This window comes from Halichoerus grypus, chromosome 6 (genome assembly GCF_964656455.1).
Source record: "Halichoerus grypus chromosome 6, mHalGry1.hap1.1, whole genome shotgun sequence".
Taxonomy (NCBI): domain Eukaryota; kingdom Metazoa; phylum Chordata; class Mammalia; order Carnivora; family Phocidae; genus Halichoerus; species Halichoerus grypus.
The window spans coordinates 1628707-1653738 of record NC_135717.1 but is presented as its reverse complement, the minus strand read 5'-3'; the positions used below and the strand labels follow the sequence as shown (position 1 = coordinate 1653738).

Below are 25032 nucleotides of genomic sequence, written 5' to 3'. Positions count from 1 at the left end.
GCGGGGGCGCAGAAGCTGTCTCCCCCAGGGTACCCAAGTGACACCAGCACGTGGCCTTGCTCTCCTCCTCCAAGCCACGGGGCCCTCTTTGTTGCCTGGGTCATGGGCTGTGCTGGCAGCTGCCTGCACTTGGCCAGACGGGCCGCCTCTGGCCTCGCAGGGTGGGAGCCGAGCTCCTCTAGGACGCTGGCTTCCGTATGGACTTAGCCTGAAGACGCAGCTCCAGACAGAGCCGTGTTTCCTCTCAGCAATTCTGAAATTGGTTAAAATCCTGTCTCCAGAGTCACACTGCCTTGCGTGAAATCCCGCCATGGATGCTTGGTGGCTGTGTGACCCTGGGCAAGTGACTCACCCTCTCCGTCTGCCTGTATAATGAGGAGGAACAGTGTCTGCCTTGCAGGGTCAGGAGGGCTCGATGAATTCACGTCCCGTGCTTAAACAGTGCCTGGCCTTTGGGGGATGGTCACTGAGCATCGGCTCCAGCGACAGAGTCGTTAACCAGCCGTGCCCCGCACGTGATAGGGCCGTCCGGTGACGGAGTGAATGCAGTGATGCGAGCAGGGCGCTTGGCCCGGGCAGGGGGTGGGGGGAGGCCAGACAGAGGCACATGGTCCTTGCCCTCACATTGCTTACATTCTGGAAGAGGTGGGGGAAACTCTAACGTGGGATGTGGGTCAGAGTGTGGCCGGGCAGGCGATGTCCCCACCTCCTGTTCTCCCTGTGGGGCCCTGGGCCCAAGTCGGCCATGTCAGCTGGGGGTAGTTTGGCTCTAAGGCCAAATGTGTCTGCCCTGGGGCCCGGCGTCCTGAGGAGCCCCTGGAACGTGGGAGAGGCAGTGGGTTCTTGTGGTTTCAGCGCCCAGGTCTGCCCTGGGGCATGGGCTGTTTTTATGGGACCACGCATGCGGCTATTTACCACCCTTGTCCCTACTCCTCGGTGCTTTCCCTGCTGAGACTCTTACCTGACTCGGTGGGACCGCGAACAAATGAGGCCGAGCGTGCTCATGGTGGGCGTAAGCTGTCTGCTCCGGGGCGGACTCGGAGCGCTTCGGCCTTTAGCTCAGAGATAAGAGCAGGTTGTTCTGAGGGATCAGGGAGACTTAACATCCTCCTCATCGCTGTTGCCTTTGCGTGAGGCTCTTTGGTCTGGGGCCTGAGGTGGGGTTGCATGAGGAAGGGCAGCAGGCGGCCGCGGAGGCCTCGGAAGGGAGATGCTGGGGTCGCGGTGCTCTTAGTGTTCACCTCCTTGTCTTTCCAGAGGCTGTTGGCAAAGCTGCAGAGCTGGGAGCGGCTGGAGCAGACCACGGGCTTGAGCATCAGGTAGGCGGAGGGCGCCACTGACCGCACGGCCCTCCCTCCCCGGCGTCGCCCCCAGCCGCCCTGCTCGAGGCTGCCGGGGCGGCTCCTGCTGGGGCCGCTCACGTCGGGTGAGGTACTTTCGCCGTTGGGGGGACGGGCCCGAAGTGACTCTCCTGCCGAAGTCTGAGCAACTTCCTCACGTAAGGTTGGTGGCCGAGTGCTGGCAGGGATCTGATTGCCCTGCGCCGTCGGGCTTTGCGAAGGGACTCCGTGTATGCTCAGGGAGCAGTTGCGTTTGGGGCAGGCCATTCCTTTTAGGCAAACACAAACGAGATGAACTGAGTTTTGGGGGGAAAAGGGGAAATGCCATCGTGGAGGATTGTTGTGCCCGTCAGGCCCCCGCAGCAACCTGGGCCCCTCTGTGTCGAGCTGTTGCCAGCAGGGGAGCGGCCGGATGCAGGGGGGCTGTGGTGGGGGCTGCCGGGCAGGGAGCTGGCCTGTCGTTCTCTGCTGGGGAGGATGGCCGGGGCAGGCATCTTTCCGCCGCTCCCCGCCCATCCTCCTGGGGGCCCCTTTCCCTCTTTCTCCAGCGTTGCTGCCTGTCCCTTGGTCCCCAGGACTCTGGGCTCCACTGCGGACTCCCCCTTCCCCGCAGCTTTGTCAGTGTCTGGTGGGTCCAGCCTGGGGGAGGGGTGGCGGAAGATCGGTCTCACTTCCAACTAGAGGCCTTCTCTGAGTGTGGCTGGCGTGCAGGGAGCTGACCGCCTGGTCACCTGCTTGTGCGTCTGTGTGTCGTGTGTTCAACGGGTGGCCGGGCCCGGGAGAGGGAGAGGAAGGGGGTGGTTGAGGGCTGTCAGACGTGAGGGGTTGGGGTCGGGGGTAGGAGAGGGGACTGTGTAGAGCAGAGCTGGTGTCCCTGCCGGCCCCTGGTGAGTGTGTCCCCTTCAGGTCTGTGCAGGGAACGCAGTGCGGGCTTCGCCGTGTGTGTGAAGATGAGCACACTCATGCGCTGCGGAGCGGGGCCCGTGTCCCTTCTGAGCAGCCGGAGGCTTCTCGAGAAGCCGGTGGAGCACCCTTGTGGTCCTGGTCTCCTGGCACCCCGTGGTGAGGGGCTCCTGTAGGGGGGGCAGGTTTTCTTTCACGTGCTTTGTCAGCCTGTCTGCGGTCCCTCTCGGGGGCACTTCGGAAACCCCAGCTCCTCTACCCCTCCTGTCCCTGGTAGGGTGCTTGGCAGGCTTCGCCTCCGGCCACTCCGCCCCCTGAAGTGAGTACGTGTGTCGTGTGACATGGGTGTGTGGCCTGTTGCCAGAGCCCTGTGGAGAGTTGGGTACGAATGCAGACTCCCCAGGCCCGGTGGGTCAGCCTGCCGGGCCCCGGACTGGAGTCTTGCACGACCTTGAGTGCTGTGAGGAGGAGTTTGGCTCTCCTTTTTTTGCTAGGTTTTGGGCAGTTAGAGATTTCTGAGCAGGGAGGGTGACTTGTAGGAGCCCACATCTGGTGAAATTGAATATGGGGTGGGTAACGTGCAGAGGGAAACAGGGCACAGGGAAAAGCTGGGGTCCCTGCAGGAGGGGCACGGGAGGGAAGGGTGAGCACCGGTCACGAGCTCTGAGACTGCTGTCTGGGTGGCTGGGTCTGCCTGGAGTGGTCCAGGATGGATGCCCTCCGTCAGCCTGGCCATGTTCAGTGTGGCAGGGGACGAGAGGCCTGGCTCAGACCCTGCTCACCAAGGGCTAGATGTGTGTCTGGCCCCAGCTTGGCCCTCATGTGTTGGGCGGGTGGCTTGTGCCTCATCTTCCACATCTGTTCATGGAAGGACTTTCTAGAACATTGCTTTCTCCCCGTGGAAACATGTTCGTGTGTGGGTGTGTCCTAGTTCAGGGGCCCGCCCCCCCAAAGCGTTACCAGCCAGCTCTGGGAGATGGCCGTGGGTTGGAGTCCAGCAGATGCCCTCCAAGTAGGAGCTGGAGGGGCAGGCAGGGCCTTTTGACCCGGCAGGCTCGAGTCTCTTGGCTTTGAGGCCAAAGCGTTGCTGTCACTTTGGGACTGAAGGCATGTCACTTGACGTGTGTCCTGACTGCCGGCCCTGGCCCGCGTCACATGTCTCCTGGGCTTTGAGGGCTGCCGCCACTAGGTGGCACCCCCTCCCCCGTGATCCTGATCCCTGCACCTCTAGAGCAGTGGGGTCCCACACCTGCAGCCTGCGGCTCTTCCTGGTCCTCTGCCGCTCTGTGTGGGACTCGTGTGCTATGGCCGCGGCCCAGAGGAGCAGGGCTGTGGGGTCTGTGGCCTTACAGTCCTGTGCACCTGGGTGCGGCTGGCTGGCCCCCGTTGGCTGTCCCACACCTATTCTGTTCTTGACCAGCCTCTTTATGATCCTTAAATACCTGCAGTCTCTGAGTTTCTGGTGTTTCAGACCAGATATTCTCTGCACGGGCTGTCCTCCGTGCGCAGGGCTGTGGCTTTCCGCAGATTCTCGGAGGGCCCTGTGGCCTTGCAGAGGTTGGGAACAGAGAGCAGGTCTGACACATGGAGAGACCAGAACTCCTTGAAGTTCACACGGCATGACTCTTGTCACCCTTCTCTCAGTTTGGGATTTCTCAGGCCCCGAGGAGCCCAGAGGTGTCAGGAGAGTTGGGTGGAGTTGGCCGGGGCAGTCAGGCAGTGTAAACTAGTAGGGAAGGCCCTTGGCTGTTTCCTCCCCTGCCAGGCAGGCCTGTCTACCCGGACGTTGCTGGACACCTGTCTCCAGCATGCAGGTCATCTGGTTGGAGGCAGTTGGGCTTTGGGACTTGGAGAGTCCTGGGTGGGAGGGATGCTGCACTAGGCTGGGCGGGGTGCCCTGCACCCGGGGGAGGCTGCAGTGTGGAGGAGGGTGCATGGGTGTGGTTCTTGGATGTCCTCATCCCAGGGCTTTGAAAGCTGAGTGAGGAATTCAGCAGCAGCACACAGAGAGTGCCCGGGTACGGACAGCTTTGCCCTGGGAGCGCGGCCTGGCGGGGAAGGATTTGAAGGTGCTGACTCTCTGCGTCGGTGTCAGCCTGGATGTGACTGTCTGGGGCACCGGAGAAGGACTAACGGGGGGGCAGACGGAGCAGAGGGAGCACCTGCAGCAACATAGGGTGCCTCCCCTCAGAGCACGGGCTCGTGTGACTGCTTTAATAGAGGGAAACACACGTGACCATCTCCGTAGACGCAGAAGCATGAGTGAGAGCTCAACACCCTTGCGCGATGCAGACCTCCGAGCAAAGCCGGAGTCGAAGGGGCCCCTCAGGCATGGCGCCTGCCGGCCCTGCAGCTTGCAAGCCCTCTCCCCAGTCCTCGTCGGTGGCGGTGGTGGTGCGGGCCAGGGCAGAGGTGGGAGAGAGGAAGAAAGGCGTGCAGCTGGAAGGAAGAAAAGCTGCCTCTGGTTCGAGACAAGACGATCATCCGCATAGGAAATCCCAAGGACTCTGTAAAGAGCCACTTGGAATCGGTAAGTCTGACAGGCTCCCGGTTACAAAGACAACACACAAAGGCGGACTGAATTTCTGCGTACTGGCAGCCAGCAATTGGAAGTACACGCCCCTGACTGTAGCCTCAGAATCGTGAAATACTTGGGGATAAATTCGACGAAAATCTGTATGTTGTCAAGTGTAAGTTCTTCCTGAGAGATACCGTGCTCGCGGATTGGAGGAGTTCATGTTGTTGAGATGCCAGTTTGCTAAAATTGGTCCATACATCCAGTGCAATCCCAGCCAAAGTCCCAGCAGGCTTTTTTGGTAGAAACCAACAGACTGATCCTGAAATTTTGTAGACTTGTTTTTGAAAAAAAACCAAGGGCTTACAGAGGTTGATTTCAAGACACGCTATAAACCGTATCAGTCAAGGCTGTGTGGTAATGGCGTAAGGATAGACGTATGTGTCAATGGAAAAGACTAGGAAGTTCAGGAATAATTCAAGAACATAGAGTCTGTTGGTTTCTGTGGAGATGAGATAATTCAGCAGGAGAGTCAGTCTTGCACAAACAGTGCTGATGCGGTGGGACGTCTGTATGGTCAGGTGCGGGTTCTCCTGTCTTACCGTTCCAGCATTGAACCAGTGGGCGGGCACCTACCTGGGGTGAAAACCGAGACTTCTGGAAGGTTAGGACACAAAAGCATGAACCAAAAATGCAGAAAATTGGTAACTTAGAGTTCCCCAAAATGAAAAAATACCTTTGCTCTTGGAAAGAACAGTTAAGACAAAGAAGAGGCAGACCCTCTTCTAGGAGGGAGAAAGTATTTGCAGTGCGTACATAGGCCTGACGGAAGATTCCTATCCAGGATTTGTGAAGAATTCTTCCAAGTGAAGAAGACAATGGCCAGTTTTTAAAAGCTGGGCAGAAGACGTCGAACAGAAAACTTTACAGAAGAGGGTCCGCGGACGGGAATAAGAACGTGACGCACGTTCCGCATCATTGTCGTTCCGGGGTGTAGGTGAAGGTGCCATGAGATGCCCCGGCCATGTGAGCAGCGACGGCGTGCGTTCGCTGCAGGGGCGAGGGGAGGGCAGCTCGGCACTTGGGAGACCGTTTGGCAGCTTCCTGCATGTTTACGACGGGACCCGGCAGTTGCATCCTGGGTTCTTAGCCAAGAGAAATGGAAATGTAACCTCACAAAGACCTGTCCCTAAATGTTCCCAGTGGCCTGATTCCTAACAGCCGAAGCGTGGAGACAGCGGGCGTGTCTGTCAGCGGGGGCGCGGGTTCACGGAGCATGGCGTGTCTGCGGGGTCGCCGGGCTGCTGTGCGCACGCGGAGTCCTGCTGACGCCGGATGCTTGGAGGCCATGCCGTGCGATGCCCTTTATTTGGAGTTTTAACAAAGGAAAACTGACTGTAGCGGCCTGCAGGTGAGTGGCTCCTCACGTCTCGGGTTGGAACATGATTGGAGCGAGAGGGGTCATGACGGTGTGCCAGAGGCCATGTGCCTTTGGCCGTCACGGCAGCTGCTTGGGTGTGCACACGGCCAGTCGTGCACCCCTCCTCCGTGAAGCCGGCCCGTGGGCGGTGGCAGGCTGCGGAGGGGTGCTGAGACGTGCTTTATAAAGCCTTCGGTTTGGGTGGGGCCCATCCCCTAGGCTCCTCAGGCCCCCATCGCCCTCGCCCAGTGTCACCACTGCCCGGTCCCCGGCACGTGGCTCTCGTGCCCAGGGGGCAGTTGTCGGAGAAGGGGGCTCAGGGCTGCCGCAGAGGGGGGCAGCTGATCCCCCAGTTTGGGCACCGCCTGGTACATTCTCACGTGGCAAGCTCTGTATTCGCCTCCTGTGACTCGGGGCTGCGTCCGCATTCTGCACGTCTTGTCACTCGATTTCTACCGGTCCTTCTGCGCCAGCACTGAGCTCCCTACTGAACGGAAGGGCTGTACAGTGTTGTGAGGAGTGCACGAGCTCTGAGTGACCTCAGGCCCCTGGTGATGGACACTTTGGTTGCTTCCAGTGGAAGCAGCGCCTTATTGGTTGGAGAGATTCTTAGAAGTAGGTTTTTTTTTTTAAGCTCAAAAGAGCTCCGTGTCTGAAATGGACAGATGGTGCTCAGTTGCCCTCCAGAAACATTCTGTATGTTTCCATCCTGGCACACCGGCGGCATCACTTAGTGTGGGCAGTATGCTTTCAGAGGTCTCGGCAGAGACTCACCGTGCAGCCCCGGCGCAGCGAGGAGGGCGGGGACCGCCCGTGGGGTGGCTTTTAACCAGCGTGTGGAGCAGCTCCCACCGGGGAGCCTTCTTTAATGGGCATGGAATGCATGTTGAGGCCCTCTGGGCTCAAGCCCCTCATTTTATGGAGGAAATAGCTTGCTGGTGGCGGGTGCACCTCTGTGATTTGGCTCCTTCCCCTGTCCGTTTGTGCCCGAATCTGGCCCAGTTTCAGTCTGGCTGGGAGGGCGTAATGCCCGTCAGGAAGCATGCACGTTTGATGGGATTGACAGCGCCAGGGAGGCCGCCGCGCCCCTGAAACTGCTGACCTGTCACCTGTAGCGAGCATGGGAACCAGGTGCTGGTGGGACGCTTCCCAGCAGCACTTGTCAGCTGGCCAGGTGGCCGGTCTTAGGGGCAGTCTCCCCTGGCCGGTGAGGCCAAACACGTGATTCCTTCTTCTTCTTTTTTTTTTTTTTAAAGATTTTATTTATTTGACAGAGAGATACAACTAGAGAGGGAACACAAGCAGGGGGAGTGGGAGAGGGAGAGGGAGAAGCAGGCTTCCCGGGGAGCAGGGAGCCCGATGTGGGGCTCTATCCCAGGACCCTGGGATCCTGACCTGAGCTGAAGGCAGACGCTTAACGACTGAGCCACCCAGGCGCCCCGCATGATTCCTTCTAGGAGAGCATCTCATCGACCGACCCAGACCCTTTAATGGCCATACTTCCCGTGGTTGCCACCTCCGATCACCTGGGTATTGGGTCCGTCGGTACACGAGGCGATGCTGGTGCTCGGGAGGGTGGCTGGGCTGTCAGGCATCTCGGTCTTGGTTTGATTTCCTCTGCGGTTCTGGAGGAGGAGGAGGGAGGGCAAGGCTTCACCTTCTGGCCTCCCATGCTAGTGCCTCTGTGGCCTCAGCCTGGAACCTTTCTGTTGTTCCTGCACTCACTCATTTGTCTGCCGAGAGCTGTTGCCTTGGAGCCTCGGCCCCGGAGAGGCACCTTCACCCACCCTCGGCACTCCGTCAGGCCTGTGCCCCGGTGCTGTGCTGGGTTCCAGCCCTGGCGGCCCCCAGAGGTGTGCGGACGGGGGCCAGAGACTTCGGAGCCCATCACAGCCCTGGGCCTCCCTGTGGGGGCCAATAGTGGGAGCGGGCGCTCCCGTGATTACTCTTGGCCTCAAGTAGCAGCTCGTTCTCCTGGTGCCTGAGCCCCCAGCTTCTTTCTGCCTCGACGTGTTTGATTTCTTTACTGGCTGTCTGCCGTTTTCAGTCTCGTGACATAAGAGCAGGGGCTTGTCTTCAGAGGCGCTGGGGGCTTGGAGGGTGGCCAGCCTTTGTGAGCACTGAGTGACGGCAGCCAGTGCTGTTTAATAAACGGCGAGGGAGGCGTGAGGGTGTTAGAACCGCTTTGTTTCTGTGCATTTGTGTCTGGGGTTGTGACTTAGGACGGGGCCTCTTCTGGTCTGCTTGGCTGTGGTGACAGGACGCCTCGTGTTACTCAGGCTGTTGTGTTCCAGGGGGAATTCGAAGACAAGCGTAGCGGAGAGCTTCCTGACAACCGCTGTCCTTCAGCTACAGCCCTGTCCTGGGCCCTGGGGAGCAGCCCCCGGCCGTCCCCGGCTCCCCAGTGAGCTTTAGACTGGCCTGCGCCTGCTGTTGGGAGTGGGTGTGTGCAGCGAGGTGCGGAGGGAGCAGCATCCCCGACAGGCCGGCTCCCCCGCGGGCCCAGCTGCGGCACTTCCAGATGCATGACAGTGGGCCGGCCCCGGTCCAGGCATAGTCCTGGCCCCTCTGTCTCTGCGTGCCTTCTCCTGTGGGGAATGGAAACAGGGAAGCGCTCTCCCAGAGGAGCTCTGCCCAACTCCTCAGGGGCTGTCCCCTGCATGTGTTCGCCCCGGGCCCCGCAGATGGCGAGGCTGGTCCCAGATGGAAGCGCGTCTGTGGTTCTGCACTTCTTGCTCGGTGCTCGAAGCGCGTTGGAGGGCTTTTCTCCAGCTCTGTAGATACGGCTCTTCTACTTCTGTATCTCCTTTTAAATTGGTTTTAAAAAGTCTAAAGCCAGATAGCAGAAGGATTTAGAGAAATTAGGCTCTGCTGGGTTCTCAGGGGATTATGTTGGAGAGAGAGGAGCATCTCCGTGTCCAGTTGCTGCAGACTTGGAGAGGCTTTACTGAATTCCTTCTGGGGCTGCGGGAGGACCCGGCCTTCCCTCATCCGTGCCCAGGCCCCCCATCCCCAGGCAGGGGGAAGGCGCTGGGGGCTGCACTGCAGGGGTTGTGGGGGGGGAGGACGTGGGGAGGGGCTGCAGTGTGAGCAGCAGAGCTGGAGGCCTCCTCTGGGGTAGCCTTGCCTGTTTTCCCAGCAACCCCCTGGCCTCCGGATGCCCAGTGTGTTGTGCAGGCTGCAGGAGCGGGCGTGGGGTGGGGGAGTAGGGGGTGCCCGGGCAGCATTAGCTCTGGGCTTCCTCAGCCGACAGCCTCGGATGTCAGCTTTGGGGCTGTGAGGAGTGATCACGCCTGGTTAAGTGCATGCGGCCTTGAGTGCTGATGTCCTTCCTCGCGGTCAGTGTCCTTCGTGTCTGAAGCTAGAGGGCTCCTGTCCGCTCGAGGGCAGAGCAGGTGGCTCTCAGTGTTGAATTGCCAGAGTCCAGGGCAGGCGGTGGCCACGCCCCGGTGCTCAGGCGTGGGTGGCTGCCCGGGAACACGGGCTCTGATTTTGCCAACACGAGCCGGGGGCCGAGGCTTGGAGGGTGGCCGGCTGGGTGAGCGCTGAGTGGGAGCCCACGTGTCCGTGAAGCAGAGCCCCGGCAAGAGGACGGGTCTGTGTTCTTAGAGGCAAGTGGAAGTATCCTTTAAAGGACGGATGCCGCTCAGCACGGGGCCAGGTGATGGTGCTTTGCTGCGGTGTTTCTTCAGCGGGGCTCACACTGTTACCCGTGTAAAGCCCGGACCCCCCTTGTCCTCAGCTGTGTCGTTTGCCTTTGGGCATCTCAGGGACAGCGAGCGTGCCGAGGCGTACCTCCGCACCTCACACGCTGCGTCTGTGGCGCCGCTTGGGCTTCAGGTCCCGGGGGTCATGGGGACCCAGCAACAGAACCTGTGCGCTCCCGGGTGGGAGTCCTGAGGATGGGGAGGAAGCCGGGGAAGGAGGAGAGTGGCGTCCCAGCTGCAGGGAGAGGCGAGCACCAGCGTGGGGAGGTGCTGGGGTACCCACTGGGGTGGAGGTGGGCGTCGGTGGCCACCCCCTAGGATTCGGTGCTGCTGGATCAGAGTCTGCACAGGGCGGAGGTGCGACCTGGAGGCGTTGTTCCAGATCCCTTGCTCTTCCTCGCTTGACCTGCCTTGGGTCCACCCTGGGCTGGTGGGTGGCGGAGGGCAGAGGTGGAGACCCTTGGGCAGGAGTGGGGCCCTAGTCAGTGGTTCTTCCTGCCCCCACCCCCGCACAGCTTGGGGGACCGTGAGGGGGACGGTTGCCTTTCCTCGGTTGGTCGTGGCAGCGAGGGCTGTCTGTCTGCAGACTGGGCATGGCATCCTCCATGTGGCTGGCACCTTGGAACACCTGTTCTGGGGCTTGGAATTAGTGGCCCTTCCAGGCAGGAGCCTGGTTTTCTTGCCCCACCAGGTGGTCCATGCTCGTGGACTGTGTGCAGGCTCGTGCTCGAGGGCGCGGCGGGCAGGTGGCTGCTGAAAGCAAGTGTCTCTGCACTTCCCAGTGAGTCACACGATGGCAGGAGGAGGAGCCTCTGTGGCAGAGGGGTGGGAGACGTGCCCGCACTTTGTGTCTAGCATTCCGGACCCTGTGTTGAAGACCGGCGTGCTCCAGACCGCGGCTGTTCTGCCGGCCCAGGAGGAAGCCTTCACATGTGCTCTCGGGCCATCTGGCGTGTCTGGCTTCGGAATGGCCGGCTCTTGCTAGTCTGGGCCTCGGGGCTTGCGAGCAGGCCAGCTGCTCAGGCAGCGATTTGGCTTGGGGCTGTCGTGGCCCTTACCTGCAGAGAGCCAGGCTGGCTGGCAGAAGCCAGGGAGGGCGGAGTAGGAGACGGCACGGTGCCTTCTGACCCGGCGCACGGGGCCCATGGGGGCACGCGTGCAGACGATCCTTGCAGACTTCCCGCTCTCCTTCCACCCGGCTCATAGAGTAGGATGTGGGGGAGGTGCCGGGAGAGCTACCCGCTCGCTCTCCTATGTGGGGAAACTGCTTGGAGAGATCTCATTCCTCTGTCGTTTTTACTCTCTCACTTGAAAGCGAATTCGGGTCAGTCTAATGGAGTGCAGAGGTGTCCCTGTGTGCGCACGCATCCAGGCGTGTGGAGGGAGCGAGTGCAGAGGGCAGAGAGAGGAAGCCGAGGGTGAGAGGTGCACCGAAAAGCCGCCCTAGGCCCCGCTGCCTCCCTTGCTCCGGGACCTGGAGGCGCCCAGAAGTCCACGGAAAGGGGGCATCCTGTGTCTGTGGGATAAGAACCACCCAGTGGCTGAGGGCTGTTAGCGCTCCTTTCTCCTCCGAGTGTGGGGACTCCTGGGCCGGTGACCGCAGTGACATGCGGCCTGTACGGGGCTGGGGACCCAGATGGTGGTCTGACTTACGTAAATGGCAAGGTTGGCTGTCACACGGCCTTCTGTGAATAGCATTTCGTTGGAGACCTCCGCAAATCAAGGAGGAATGGAAGAGAAAGCGATGGAAATTTTTTTTTTTTTTTTAAATTTTTTTATTGTTATGTTAATCCCCATACATTACATCATTAGTTTTAGATATAGTGTTCCATGATTCATTGTTTATGCATAACACCCAGTGCTCCATGCAGAACGTGCCCTCCTCAGAAAGCGATGGAAATTTTAAAAAATTGTTGAGAACAGGCAAAACTCTGTCCCCAGACCTGCAGCACGGTGGTTGCCTGAAGTTGTTGAGGGCTTGGCTGGGGAGGGACCGGCCAGAGCCCTCCAGGGAGTGGGGGGGTGCCGTCTCTCGATAGGGATGTGGTCACGGACCCATGCGCACCTCAGTGTGCTGTGACCCAGGTCTTAGGTACAGTTGTTTTGAGGAATAATTTATGGTATAAAATAGGTGTAAAACCAATTGAGTTGGGGGTGGACGGCGGGTGGCAGATGAGAGAAACGGGTGGCTGGTAGCGGTTACTCTGCACACGTTCGCGGTGTCCTCTAAAGAAGGTTTTAAGAAGTTGCTGCCGCTTCTTCACCACCGTTTCTTCACTGAGTCCTCCTGCTGCTTCCTGGCCTCCTCTGGGTGCCAGGGGTCCAGGCTCCAGGTCTGCAGCCACCTGGAGAGGGCCCGGCGCGTGGCGTGTGCAGGGGCCCGCCTCCGTTCTGGAAGCAGCCGGCTGCCCTCGAGGAGGTGGGCGCACGAAAGGACGCTGTGCTCGTGTCGGGAGCTGGAGCCGAGCGCCGTGTGGGAGGCGGGGGGGGGGCTGCTGGCTTGGCCCCAGCGGCGCGTTCAGGCCGAGCCGGCGGAGAGCCCGTGCGGCCTCGGGGCAGGAGAGCTGGCTGTGTCCGCCCGCGCTCCCCAGTCTGCCTCGTGTGGCAGGCGTCGTACTCGGCGGGGAGGACGCGCCAGGTCGGTGCCCCTTGAGACTGGCTGGTTTTTCACCCGTGTCTGTGTCCTGCTCTTCCGTTTGTTGGGAGGTTGTTGGCTTGAGCTTCCTCTGCTGCCATGAGCGGGGTCCTTGAGGGCACATGTGTCCGTGGTGGTGGGCAGGAACGTGGCGGGGATGCCAGGCAGCTCTGGGCCCAGATGCTGATGCCTCAGGGCAGGGGAAGTGGGGTCGGTGTTTTCTGTGGCCTTTGGGAAACCGCTGTGGGGCAGCTGGTGTGATTTCAGATCCTAAGGGACTGGAGACCCCGTGTGAACAAGCGGTGTGCTCACGTGGCTCAGCGTTCAGAGGACGTGAGGGGTGGACGGGGCGGGTTCTCCTTCCGCGCCGCCCGCTGGTGGTCCCCTCCCCGGAGGCTGCTGGCGCCGCAGGCTCTGGGGGCCTCGTGGCATGAGTGCTGGATGCCGTATCGGACGCCCTGGTGCGCAGCTCGCCGGGAGCCCGGTTTCTCAAAGGCACCTGATGCTTCCTCGTGCGGAGGTCGTGCGTCAAGGGACGGGCGGGAGGCTGTCCTCTCAGCAGAGCTTGGGGGTCCCCGAGGCCGCCCTCAGGTTCCGTGATGGCTGGGAGGGCTGCGGGCAGCTGTGACTCGCTGGTGGGTCATTACAGGAGCGCAGGACTCTGGGGGGCTGGGGACAGCGTGCACGGGGGTCACTGGACCAGGTGCCTTTCCTCCACCCTTAATCTTTTGAGTCCCTCCACCGCAGAGGAGATGAGCCTGTTCCGGACGCTTGCTTTAGATTTTCATTAACTCCACATAATGAGGCCTGTACTCAGGGAGTGTTTTTACCGTCCAGTGGTTCCAAGTGCTTTATCGATCTCTTGCCTGGGGAAGGGCCACTGAAGCTCTTGTTGGAAGCTGTCCTCCTGGACCGTGTCAGTCTGTGTTAATTGATGATGGGGCTCTGAGGCTGCAGGTTGTCCTTGCCGAGGATCCCCAGTGTTCCTCCTGTCACGCTGGTCTTGGGGAGCCCATGGGCAGAGTGCGTGGTGGCTTGTTTGTGCGCTGGGTGTAGCCTCCCTCGCACACGCTCCTCGCCTCCCAGGACAGCACAGACAGCACGAAGGGGCAGCCGGCCCTAGGACAGTGGTTCCTGCACTCGGGGAGCCTTGGGGGAGGGGCTGGCCCAGGGGAGGAGTGCTGTGGGAGGCGGCAAGGCAGGCTTGGGGTGACTGCTGAAGGTGAGGGTGAGTGTGCAGCACAGGACAGAGGCCACGGGCCGCTGAGCAGGCCAAGGGCTGGGAAGGACCGCCGGCCACGACAGGTCTGCTTTGTACGCTGAGCCGCTCCCTGGCTCCGGTGTGGAGCAGGAGTGCCACAGGGACAGAGACTGGGAGACGTGCTCGGCCCACAAGACAGGAGGTTACCGCCCTGGATGGGGGGCTGGGAGGGAGGGTGCAGGCAGATGGGGCAGAGGCGGGCATGGGGTTTGGCTCTTAGGAAGGGAGAGCTGTGGACTCTGTTGAGGGCGTGTGCTTTTGAAGCGCCACAGAAATAGCCACGGGGAAGCTCCCCGGAGATAGCCAGGGGGAAGCTCCCCAGAGATAGCCAGGGCGAAGCGCCACGGAGAAAGCCAGGGGGAAGCGCCACGGAGATAGCCAGGGCGAAGCGCCACGGAGATAGCCAGGGCGAAGCGCCACGGGGATAGCCAGGGGGAAGCGCCACGGAGATAGCCAGGGCGAAGCGCCACGGAGAAAGCCAGGGGGAAGCGCCACGGAGATAGCCAGGGCGAAGCGCCACGGAGATAGCCAGGGGGAAGCGCCACGGAGATAGCCCGGGGGAAGCGTCATGTGCACAGCTCTGGATTTGAGGGCTCGCTCGGGCTCCCTTTCACTGGCCACGCCGGCCATGGGAGCAGCTGTGGGTCAGGAACGGCAGATGCCTGGGGACTGGGGCGTCTCCCTGCGGGAAGGCTGTGCAGTGGAGGCTGCTTGCGGGCTTGCCTGGGTCTCGGTGTCCTCATCTACAGAACAGGGATGGCAGCTAGCCATCGATGGGCAGAGCGATTGGCACGTGGTAGCACAGCGCTGGTCCATCCCTGTCCCCGCTGGGGGGGCTGTGCTTGTGGAGCGAGCGTACCTCGGGACACGCTGGGCCCCGAACATCCCGGGAGATGGGACGGCAATTTTCCTTGGGTCTGCCTGTGCTCGGTCTGCACGGGAACCTTGCCTGTTCTGCTGCCCCCGTCTCTTTGCGGGGTAGCGATGCCAGCAGGGTCGGGGCGGCTCACAGTGAGTGCGCTCCCAGACGGGTGTGGGGCTTTGGCGGTGACGCTCGTGCAGCCTCCGCCTGCACACGTGGGAGAGGAGGCGATGGGCCCGCGGCGGAGTGCTGTGCTTCTAGCGAACACCTGGGACGTGCTGGTGTCCTGCGGTGCTGTTGAAAGCACCGACCTCAGCTCTCAGCCTGCAGCTCCCGCGACTGTCTTGGGTGAGGGGGGTGTCCTGGGGACTGGTCTGCGAGCCCTGGGGCAGTCTGGCCAGCTTTGCAGCAGCACGGGAGGCAGGGGCTTCCAAGGGACACACGTATCTCCTGGGGACTCAGGATCATCTGATGGGGAGCCTCTCTTTGCCTCTCCCCTTCCCCCATGAGCTAGTGGAGGGCCTCTGGGCCCAAGAAGACGTGGCTGGAAGCCTCTGGAACACGGGCTGGGCCAACAGGACCCGTCCTGTGAGTGGAGGGCCCGTTGCTGACCTTCAGGGCCCTGAAGCGAGCAGGGTCGCAGACCTGTCGTTTCTGTGAGGCTCTGGGGGCCTGACCTAACTGAACGACACACAGAAAACAAATTCGTTGCTCTTCAGGCTTTGTTCTCAGTGATCTGGGAGCTGTGCTAAGCAGAGTGTCTGAGTGGCTTGGGTAGCTGCCTGGTTTAATCAGAGCTGGGTGATAGTAGAGAGTAGTGTTTGCTCCGGGCTCTGAGGGGGTCAGGGAGTCAGTCCTTCCTAAACACTGACTGCCTTACATGGCAGCTGGCAAGACGGGGATTGATGTACTTGGTTTCACTGGAGACCCGAGCCGTCCCGTTAGGCAGAGATGGGGGAGGGGGGTGGGCAGAGCCCTGCTCGATCTCCGTGGTGGCGAGGCTGGATCCCTCCCCTGACAGCAAGGCCTGTCTTCTTCCCCTTGCCTCATGCTGCATCTTACAGATTTCCCCTTCTTCCTGCTGCCCACGTGTGGACGTGGCCTGAGCATTTAAGGTATGTCTGGCTGGTGCTGGGTGCTAGGTGTCTGAGTCCTCCCAGAAGTGGGCAAGCCGGTGCACAGGTGCGTCTGGCATGGCTCCTGGGAGAGGCGGTGCTTGGCCTTCAGCTGAGAGGCTGGGAGCTTTTTCTCTGTAGGGGAAGTGGCTTGTGCAGACCCACTCAAGCCAGAGGGACCTGGTGAACTTCGACGTCCTTCAGTTCCAGGTGCTGCTGGCCAGTGCGTGGGGGCGTGGCAGAGGCCCACGAGGCGGCAGGGATCAGTTCCCCGAGGTGTTCTGAGTCATGCTGTGGTGGGGGGATTACCCGCTGTGTGGTAGGAAGCACTTCCTTTCTGTGGCCTCTCTGTGGCCTCTCCTTCCCTGAATTCTGAGACACGGCCTTGGTCCTTGGCTAGATCCTGCCTGGTAGACGTCTGTGTGGCTGGGTGGCCGGCTATAGGTGTCCAAGCCCTGTGGCACGGGGCAGGGGAACCCCTCGGGTGCAGGGGGACAGTCTGCCTGTGAGCAGGGCTCAGCAGCGGCGGTCCAGTTGTGCGGGCACTTTGAGAGTTGAGGTGGAGGCTCGAGTTCCAGGCCAGGTCCTTTCCGATGAGGTGCTGTTTTCTCTGCAGGTAAGTGCCTGTTCCCTGCTGACCCCATCACCTGTTGACAGAACTAAATTCTGGGAGAAGTCAATCACGTGTTCACTCTTTGCACGTTTGTTGGAGCCTCTGTCGTTTGGCAGACATCAGGCTGGCTCTGGGGATGGGGTCATGCAACCCGGCCCTGCCCTCAGGGCACGAGGACAGAGTGTTTCAGACAGAATGAAAGGAGAACTTGTGCAGCAGCATTTTGCAGGGGTGTTTGACGTAGTTGGAGTCAAACCTTGGTCGTATCTTTGCTGGATTTGAATAATGTCGGTGGGCAGAAGGCCAGACGTTTTTTGTGGTCTGGAAATCGGCGGCTGACAAGAGGCTGCAGAGCCTGTTTGTGTAAAGACGCGCCCTGCTCTGAAGAGGGGCTTGCCTTGCCGACAGGACGGCTCTGTTGTAGCTGGGGCCGCCCTGGAGCCGTCTCCTCGGAGGGGCCGCCCGGGCCCGCTCGTGCTTGCTGTCTCGTCCACGTTCCCCCAGCTCTGGATGAGGCTGCCCACTGTTATCCCCACTTGGCAGAGGAGGTATTAGAGCTTCCGGGGGGCTCGCCGGCCAAGGTCATGCAGCGAGTTTGTGCCACCCTTAGTGCATTGCCTGGCTGGTCACGTGCGTGGTGGGCCCTGCCCTCCGGCACCTCCATCCGTCTGGCTGGCCTCGTGGTGCATGCAGCCGGATCCTGTGTCTTTGTGAGCTGAGCAGCCTGCTGCTGGCATCTCCGGCTTCCGTTGGGGTGCTGCCCATCCGCTTAGCCCGAGGAGCACTCGCACATACGCGGGCGTGCGGCCCATCAGCCCATAGCAGCTCTTTGAGGCCTGATGGCTCCCCGCCGAACTTCGGCAAGGAAGGCCTGCCTGCCTGCTGGAGGGCTGACCTCCTGCCTTTGCTCAGGGCCGAGCACCTTCCGGCGGGCGCTGGGGTTTGCTTTTCAGATGGGGGAGGCTCTGCGAGGTAGAAGAAGATGGTAATTACTTAGGAGGGGAAGATTTAACTTTTGGGGCAGCACACAGCACTCTTCTGTTTTCAGAGGCGGCTGAGTTAGAAGATTAGCAGTGAATTTTTTACTACGCGCAAACTGCTCTAAGTTCCGTGGAACCAAGCCGTCCTCCCACAGCAAGGCGGGGGGAGGGCAGGCTTCCTCCTCGTTTGATTAACTGGTGGGAGTTGTTCATGAGTCTGTGTGGAGGCCGGTCAGACACACACGTCTCTGTCCTCCCGTTTGTTCTGTGGCTCCGCCTCTCCCGCGGGGCGGAGGCTTGCTGCCCTTCCCCGGGATTGCCGTCACACTCGTCGCTGAGAGCGGGTCCGGCGTCGCACACGGGTCTCCGTTCTTGGCTTGTAGAGGAGGGTCCGAGTTGGTTTTTCACTAGTTTGCGGAGTCGAGAGGAATGGCCAGGAGCTCTTCCTGGCGTTTCCGTTAGCTGGGGCATCTTCTGCTGTTTACTAGAGCTCCGCCGCAGTGTCCTGTGTGTCCCAGAGGGGCCACCGCTCGGCTTGAGTCTGGAGGCTCAGCTGACACAGCGTGACACTGGTCTGATGTGTGCAGCATCGCGATTGCGTGCGACTGTTCTTGCGCCCTGCGCGCCGCAAGCGAGCTGCGTCGGTCCCCACGCAGGGCCGCGACGGCCGCGTTTCCCGTGCTGTGCCCGTCATCCCTGCGCCTCCCACTCCCCTTCCCCGCTCGGCCCATCTCCCACCTGACACAGAGACCGCCATGGTAGAAGGTGGGCTTTCTCCTGTTTTGCCTGTTTGCCAGGCTGGTTTTCTGAGTTTTCTTGACTAAACAGTGGGTGCCCGTGAGGGGCTGGATTAGGGTAGAGGCTGCGAGCTTTTACGGTAAAGCGCCAGGTAGCACATACTTAGGGCTTTGGCCCGACAGGCCCGAGCTGCAGGTCCTCACCTGTGCAGCACAGCACGGGCTGGGGGCCGCATAGGGTGGCACGGGACGTGGGGCTTCTGTGCTAACGCTAGGACGCCCCGGGACAGAAGCCGGACTGTGGGTTGGCCTGTGGGAAAGCTGCCGGGACAGGATGTGAGTGAGTGGGTGCGGCCGTGCCCCAGGGAAATAGGATCTTACGGGAACAGGTGGTGGGCCGGCAGGTGCTGAGCCCTGCTTCGGGCTGCGAGGCTGGCCAGTCGGCTCGCAGCCCTGCTCGCTCCTTTCCCTGAGGAGCCTGGTAAGTTCTTCCTCCTCGTTTCTGCTCTGGGAGAACCCGGTTTCGGGATGTGAGCTTGTCTGGAGGTAGTTAGTGGGAGTGACCCCAGCGCAGGACTGGGGCGCCTCAGCCACGGGTCCGCACTGGCTGGTGTGCACCTTGTGCAGGCAGGCCTTCCTGGGGGGCCTGGGCCGAGCCCTGCTTGTGTCTGTCACGCCTGCTCTCTGTCCCAGTCAGCAGCTATTTGCCGAGTGATCGCGGCGTGCGGAGAACCAAGTCAGTGTGGTCCCTGCACCGCCACCCTGCAAAGCACGGTCACGGTACCGGGCGCTGAGAGGGAAGCTGTCTTGAGGGCCGGGGCCGGACGCTCCGCCTGTTCAGGGAGCGGTGGGGGGCCACCGGACCCGGGCTGGCACTGTGTCTCAGCCACTTGATGGCTGGACGTGTGGGCCGTGGGGCCTCCCCCTGGGCACTGCCGGCCTCCGCCTGGACCCCGGGAGTCTCCAGGGCTCCCCTTCCTGGTACCTCGTCTCCAGGACGGGCTCCCGCCCCCCCTTCAGGCGACATGAGCCGTGTGTCTGTCTGTACGGCAAGGCGTTGCTTTTGTTTCCATCAGAAGCCCGAACCTCAGTTTGGAGCGCTTCCATTTACTGACAATCCTTGCCAAATTAATTTTATTTAATTATCTCCCGGGGCTAAGCTTGAATACATTTTGTGTTAAATTCACATTTTTTCCCCTTTTCTAAACGAAATGGACTTAATATCCTTGTTAAAATCTGATTAAAACTAAAATTGAGTTTTTTGAAGTCTGATTATCCCATGAAATGGAATTTTTAAACGTAATTATGGATGGATTTGCATATACTTTTCAGCACCATTGAAAAGAAAGTTGAAATCATTTATTAATGACATCTTTTCTGTCATTTCCTTGGGGCATGACGCTCGTTCAGGAGCGAGGCAGGTGGGGGAGAAAAGCTCCCCTTCTCCCCGCTCTTTCTCAGAATCTGTTGTAAACTTTCTTCCTTGGAGAACCTGCTCCCGAGGAGTCTGAGCGTCCTCTCCACCCGCTCTGTTGTGTGCTGCCCGGCCTATGTGGGTGGTGGCCGGCCTGCAGGGTGCACGTGTGCCCCCGAGCTGCCTCCCTGACCTCAGAGCTCTTACCGCGGAGAGGAGGATGGGGCGGGGGGACCGCAGCCTCTGACAGCCTCCTCGTTCAGCCCCAACTATGGATTTATGGTTGATAACCCCCTCCTAATTCTGGATTACGTGCATACTATTAAAAAACAAAACAAAACAAACACACTTCATAATCCCCTGGGAAGAAGCACAAGGGATTTTCAGAGGCTACCTCCTTATTCTTTGAGAAACCCCAGTGTTTCAGAAAGCGTGGTTTCCGGTGAGTGCTGGGACGTGCAGCACCTGCCCAGACTTCCTCGTGGCAGCGCGCACCTTCAGGGGCTCTGTGTGTAAGGGCCGGCGTCCCCGCCTGTCCCCGCAGGCTGGCCCTTCCCTCTGTGTTCTGTGTCTGTGAACAGTGCCCCGCGGGGCTGGGGCCACGGTGGGTACATCCCCTGCGCACAAGGCCCTGGTGATGGGACGGAGGCGTGAGCCGGGGCGAGCGAGGCAGAGTGCCGTGCTGCCCGGCGGGGCCGGCCCTGCTCATGGTTGCCCTGCGAAGGTGTGTGGTGGTGCTGGGAGGGATTCCACATGTTCACGAGAAGCAGGGATTGGGAGTCTTTATGGAAAATTGCCTGCTTTTGAAATCACTGCCTGGGCTTAGCCGTGTCTGGGACATCACCGATTCACAGCCTGGGCCGGTGGCCTGGGCACAGCCTGCGTTCCGGACGTGCCTCCTGCCTCCCTCCCGCAAAGCCACGTTGTAGCCACGGTCCCCTCTGGGCCTTAGGCGTGTCCTGTCCGCAGACCGTCCCCCGTGCCCCTGGCTCTTGGGAGGGCCCATCAGTTTGACCTCTGTCTGAGGTACAGTGGATCAGTAGGGTGTCCCACCGGTTTCAGATTTTAGAGGAGGGTCCAAGCTGGACCTAACTGCCAAGACCCAAGCTTTTTTTTTTTTCTTTTCTGTTTTTTCTATTTTTGCTTTAGTTCCTATGGGGAGAACTTGTATGCGTTTTATGAATGGCTCCGCGGGGGGAGGGCGGCGGAAGGGTCTCTGTAGGGGCTGCAGCGCAGCCTGAGAAACACCGGAGAGGGTCCCACTGGCTGGGCTCTTTTGAACTTGACCTCTTGGAAACCAGTTTAGGCCGTGCTGGACAGTGAGTCGGTGGGGAGGCGGACATGTAGGCCTGATGGCGGGTTGCAGCCTGCCCCTGAGGAAGCGGCCGCCTTTGCTGCACCGAGGTCCCCGCCTGTGGGGTGGAGCTCAGAGCCCCTCCTCCCTGGGTTCTGGAGGGGACTAGAGAGGACAGATGCATACTGGTCCCTGACTGCCCCGCAGCTCAGCAGCTTGAACAAGAGCATGTCTCATCTCAGGTCCCTGTGGGTCACACATCTGGCCCGGCTCCGGGCCTCTGCCGAGCCGGTGGTCATCTCAAGGCTTCCCTGCTCATGTGTGTGTGGGCAGCGCTCGGTTTGCTGGCACGCGGCGTCTCCGTAGAGCATTGTACGGCGGGCAGCCAGACCCTCCTGGTCCGCGGGCAGAGCAAGACTGACGCCGTTCCCGTGACCTGGTCACGGAGGGGCCGTCCATCGCTTCGCCGACTTCTTCCCGGGAAGTGAGTCCACCCTGAAGGCGGGGGGGTGAGCACAGCGTGGATTCTGGGAGGCGGGGTCGTGGGGAGCCAAGGTGGCATCCCCGAACACCGTCTGTTTATGTGATGGACAAAGTCAGAAACAGAAAGGAATCATTTTAGTGGCTAAAAAGAGCAACTTTAGGGGCGCCTGAGTGGCTCAGTCGGTGAAGCGTCTGCCTTCGGCTTAGATCATAATCTTGGGGTCCTGGGATTGAGCCCCTTTGGGCTCCTTGCTCAGTGGGGAGTCTGCTTCTCCCTCTGCCCCTCCCCCTGCTCCTGCGCTTGCTCGTTCTCAAATAAAATCTTTAAAAAGAAAAAAAAAGAACTTTAATTGCAACAGCACAGAAAAATTAATATGTTTATAGAAATGAATTTTGCAAAACATTTAACCCAAAATTCTGAATTACAGTGTTCAGTGTGTTAACTCTGAAGTTTGGAAATGGGTTTTATTGTGGTTTGTGACTCACTTTTTGTGCTGTATTCCCCAAAGGAAGTTCTGTGGACTCCATGGCATCTGGAGAGAACACTGAGGCTACGGGAACTCCTTCCCCCTTCTCCTCTATCCACCCTGCCCCTCCTCCCTCTCCTCCTCCCCTCCTCCTCTCCCCCACCTCTGCTCCCCCTCCTCCTCTCCCTCCACCTCTCCCCCTCCTCCCCTTCTCCTCTCCCCCTCCGCCCCTCCTTCCCCCTCCTCTCCTCCCTCCTCTGCTCCCTCTCTCCCTCTCCTCCCTCTCCTCCGCCTCTCCCCCCTCCTCTGCTCCTTCTCTCCCCCTCCTCTCCCCCTCCTCTGCTCAGTCCCCCTCTCCCCCCTCCTCCCCTTCTCCTCTCCCCCCTCCCCTGTCCTCTCCCCCTCCTCTGCTACCTCTCTCCCCCTCCTCCCTCTCCTCGTCTCCCCCTCCTCTGCTCCCTCTTTCCCCCTCTTCCCTCTCCTCCTCCTCTCCCCCCTCCTCTGCTCCCTCCTCCCCTTCTCCTCTCCCCCCTCCTTCCCCCTCCTCTGCTCCCTCTCTCCTTCTCCTCCCTCTCCTCCTCCTCTCCTCCCTCTTCTGCTCCCTCCCTCCCCCTCTCCTCCTCCTCTTCACTCTTCTCCTTCCCACTCCTCCTCCCACTCCCCCCTCTACTCCCCTCCTCCCCCTCCTCTGCTCCCCCCTCCTCCCTCCATCTGCTCCTTCCTCCTCTGTTCCCTCCCTCCCCCCTTCCTCTCCTTCCTCTCCTTCCCTCTTTTTTACTCCTGAGTGGTTATTATACTCATTTGAAGCCTCAGTAAGGGTTACTTTCTCAATTTGCCTTTTATCTGTAGCTATTTTTTCATTTCCATTCTTATTTAATTTGATTTTTTGAATGTACAGAACATTAATAATGTTTTAGACCGTCAAAAATATACACAGAGGCAAATCCAAAGAAGTGTTTTCCATCCTGTACCCATCCTGTTCCAGTCTTCCCTTCCCTTGGAAGTAACCTATTTTATTTATTTTTCTTGGTGTATCCTTCTTGTGTTACTTTTTATAACGAATAGGAATATGTATGTTTTCTTTTTCCCTTCTGTCACACAAAAGGTAGCATTGCTGTGTATACTCTTTGGTACTTTGCTTGTTCCGTGTAATGATATCTCTCGAAAGTCACTGCACGATCAGTTTATATCGATATTCTTCTCTCTTTTTGTAGTGACCTAGAACTCCCTTGTGTGCGGGCACCAGTTTATCCAGCCAATCTCCTGTGCTTAGATATTTAGGTCGTTTCTGATACTTGGCAATTGTAAATAATGCTGTAATGAATAACCTTGTCTGTGTGCACTTAGGTATTTCTTTGGGGTCGCTGGGGGGAAGGATATACATATATATGTAGTATATGATTATATTCCTTATGCTTTTATAAGTTTGTAGAACGATTTTGTAGTTAAGATGCTATGTATTTTCTAGTTAACGTAACTGTATGTGTTTGCTACACGTACATCCGCTGTTAGCCCCGGGCAGTCCTTAGCTGGGGCCGCACGAGGGTACGTCCTGTCCCCGGTGTGCCCAAGCACCTGCGAGCCCACAGTCATGGGGGGCGTAAGGTAACAGGGTTTTAAGATAGTTGTGGATGTTCTTCTTTGCTACAATTCCCAAACAAGTTATAGTTTTTTTTTCTTCTTTTTTTTATTGTGGTAAAATATGCATAACATAAAACGTACCGTGGTAAGCATTTGAAAGCCTACGGTTCTCCGGCATTCACATTGTTGTGCAACCATCACCACCGTCTCCAGGACTTTCTCCTCTTCCCAAACCCGAACTCTGTGCCCGTGAAACCCTCGCTCCCCTTCCCTGCGTCCGGCCCCCGGCACCACCGTCTGCTCTCTGTCCCGTGACTTGGACGACTCTGGGGACCTCGCACAGGTCCTCACACAGTGTTTGTCCTTTAGTCACTGGCTTATTGTACTGAGCCTGCTGTCTTCACGGTTCACCCCAGTGGTCGCGGTGCCAGAGTCTCCTTCCTTGTTAAGGCTGAAGAATTCATCCCTTGTGCGTAGACCACAGCTTGTTTGTTCCTCTGACAGTGGACACTTGGGTTGCTTCCTTCCACCTTTTGGCTCTTGTGAATAATGCGGCTTTGAACGTGGTGTACAGACGCCTCTTCCAGACTCCGCTGCCAGTTCTTCGGGTTTGTACCCAGCAGTGGAATTGCCAGATCCTGTGGTAATTCTGTGTTACTTTTTTGACAGATCACCAGATTGAGTTCCTCAGTTTCTGCCCCATTTTACATTCCCACCAGCAGAGCACAGGTTCCAATTCTCTATCTTCTTGCCAACACCTATTTGTTTGCTTTTGCTTATTTCACTTTTTTGTTATTTTTTTGGTTTATTTTGATGGTAAGCACCCTAATGGGTGTGAAGTGGTATCTCATTGTGGTTTTGATCTCCAGGTTCCTAGTGCTGAGTGATGCTGAGCGTCTTTTCATGTGCTTGTTGGCTGTTCGTGCGTCTTTGAGGACATGTCTGTTCGGTCCTTTGTCATGTCTTTCTCGGGTTTTCTTGATGCTGAGTTGTGAGGATTCTTTGTGTGTTCTGGGTGGTAGACCTTATCAGATCCTGGGGTCTGCAGGTACTTTATCCCCTCTGCTCTCCTGCTAGTGTCCTACATACAGAAGTGTTAAATTTTGCCTGAGTCCAACTTCTCTGTTTCTCTTTGTTACCTGTGCTTTGATGTCATCCCCAAGAAGTCCTTGCCAAGCCCAGGGTCTGCAAGCATCCCCCCTGTGTTTCCTTCTAAGTCTTACTGTTTAAGCTTTTACGTGGAGGCCTGTGATCCATTTTGAATTTATTTTTGTACCTGCTCTGCAGTAGGGGTCCGGAACCCTTCCTTTCCTGTGGAAGTCCAGTGTCCCAGCGCCTTTCCCCACTGAATGGTCTTGGCACCCTGTTGAAAATCATTTGACCCGGATGTGCAAGGGTTTATTTCTGGGTCCCTGTTCTGTTCCACGAGTGTGCAGAGCGTGCCTGTCTGCTTTTTATGCCACTTTGTTTCGATAATTGTGCTTTGTGATAAGCTGTCAAATCAGAAAGTGTGAGCCCTGCCCCTTCTCCCAATATTGTTTTGACTATTCTGGGTCCCTTGAGATTTCACACAAATTTTAAGATTGACTTTTTTGTTTCTGCAAAAAACATTATTGGAACTTTGATAAAGACTGCACTGAATTTGTAGATTACTTTGGCTTGTATCGTCATCCTAGCAATTTGAGGTCTTCTGCAAGGGATGGTT

The 25032-nt window shown here is 58.8% G+C and overlaps 1 protein-coding gene across 6 annotated transcripts in view; it reads left to right on the top strand.

Moving 5' to 3' along the window:
• Positions 1-25032, top strand: part of MAD1L1 (mitotic arrest deficient 1 like 1) — a 319758-nt gene that overhangs the window by 12955 nt on the left and 281771 nt on the right. For 5 of the 6 annotated variants that reach the window (XM_036074189.2, XM_036074187.2, XM_036074183.2 and 2 more), the window contains one exon: positions 1258-1319. In XM_036074189.2, the coding sequence (XP_035930082.1) occupies positions 1258-1319 (62 nt within the window). Of the gene's footprint in view, positions 1-1257; positions 1320-21103; positions 21281-25032 lie in introns of those variants that run through there. The other variant, XM_036074193.2, reaches the window with a different exon arrangement.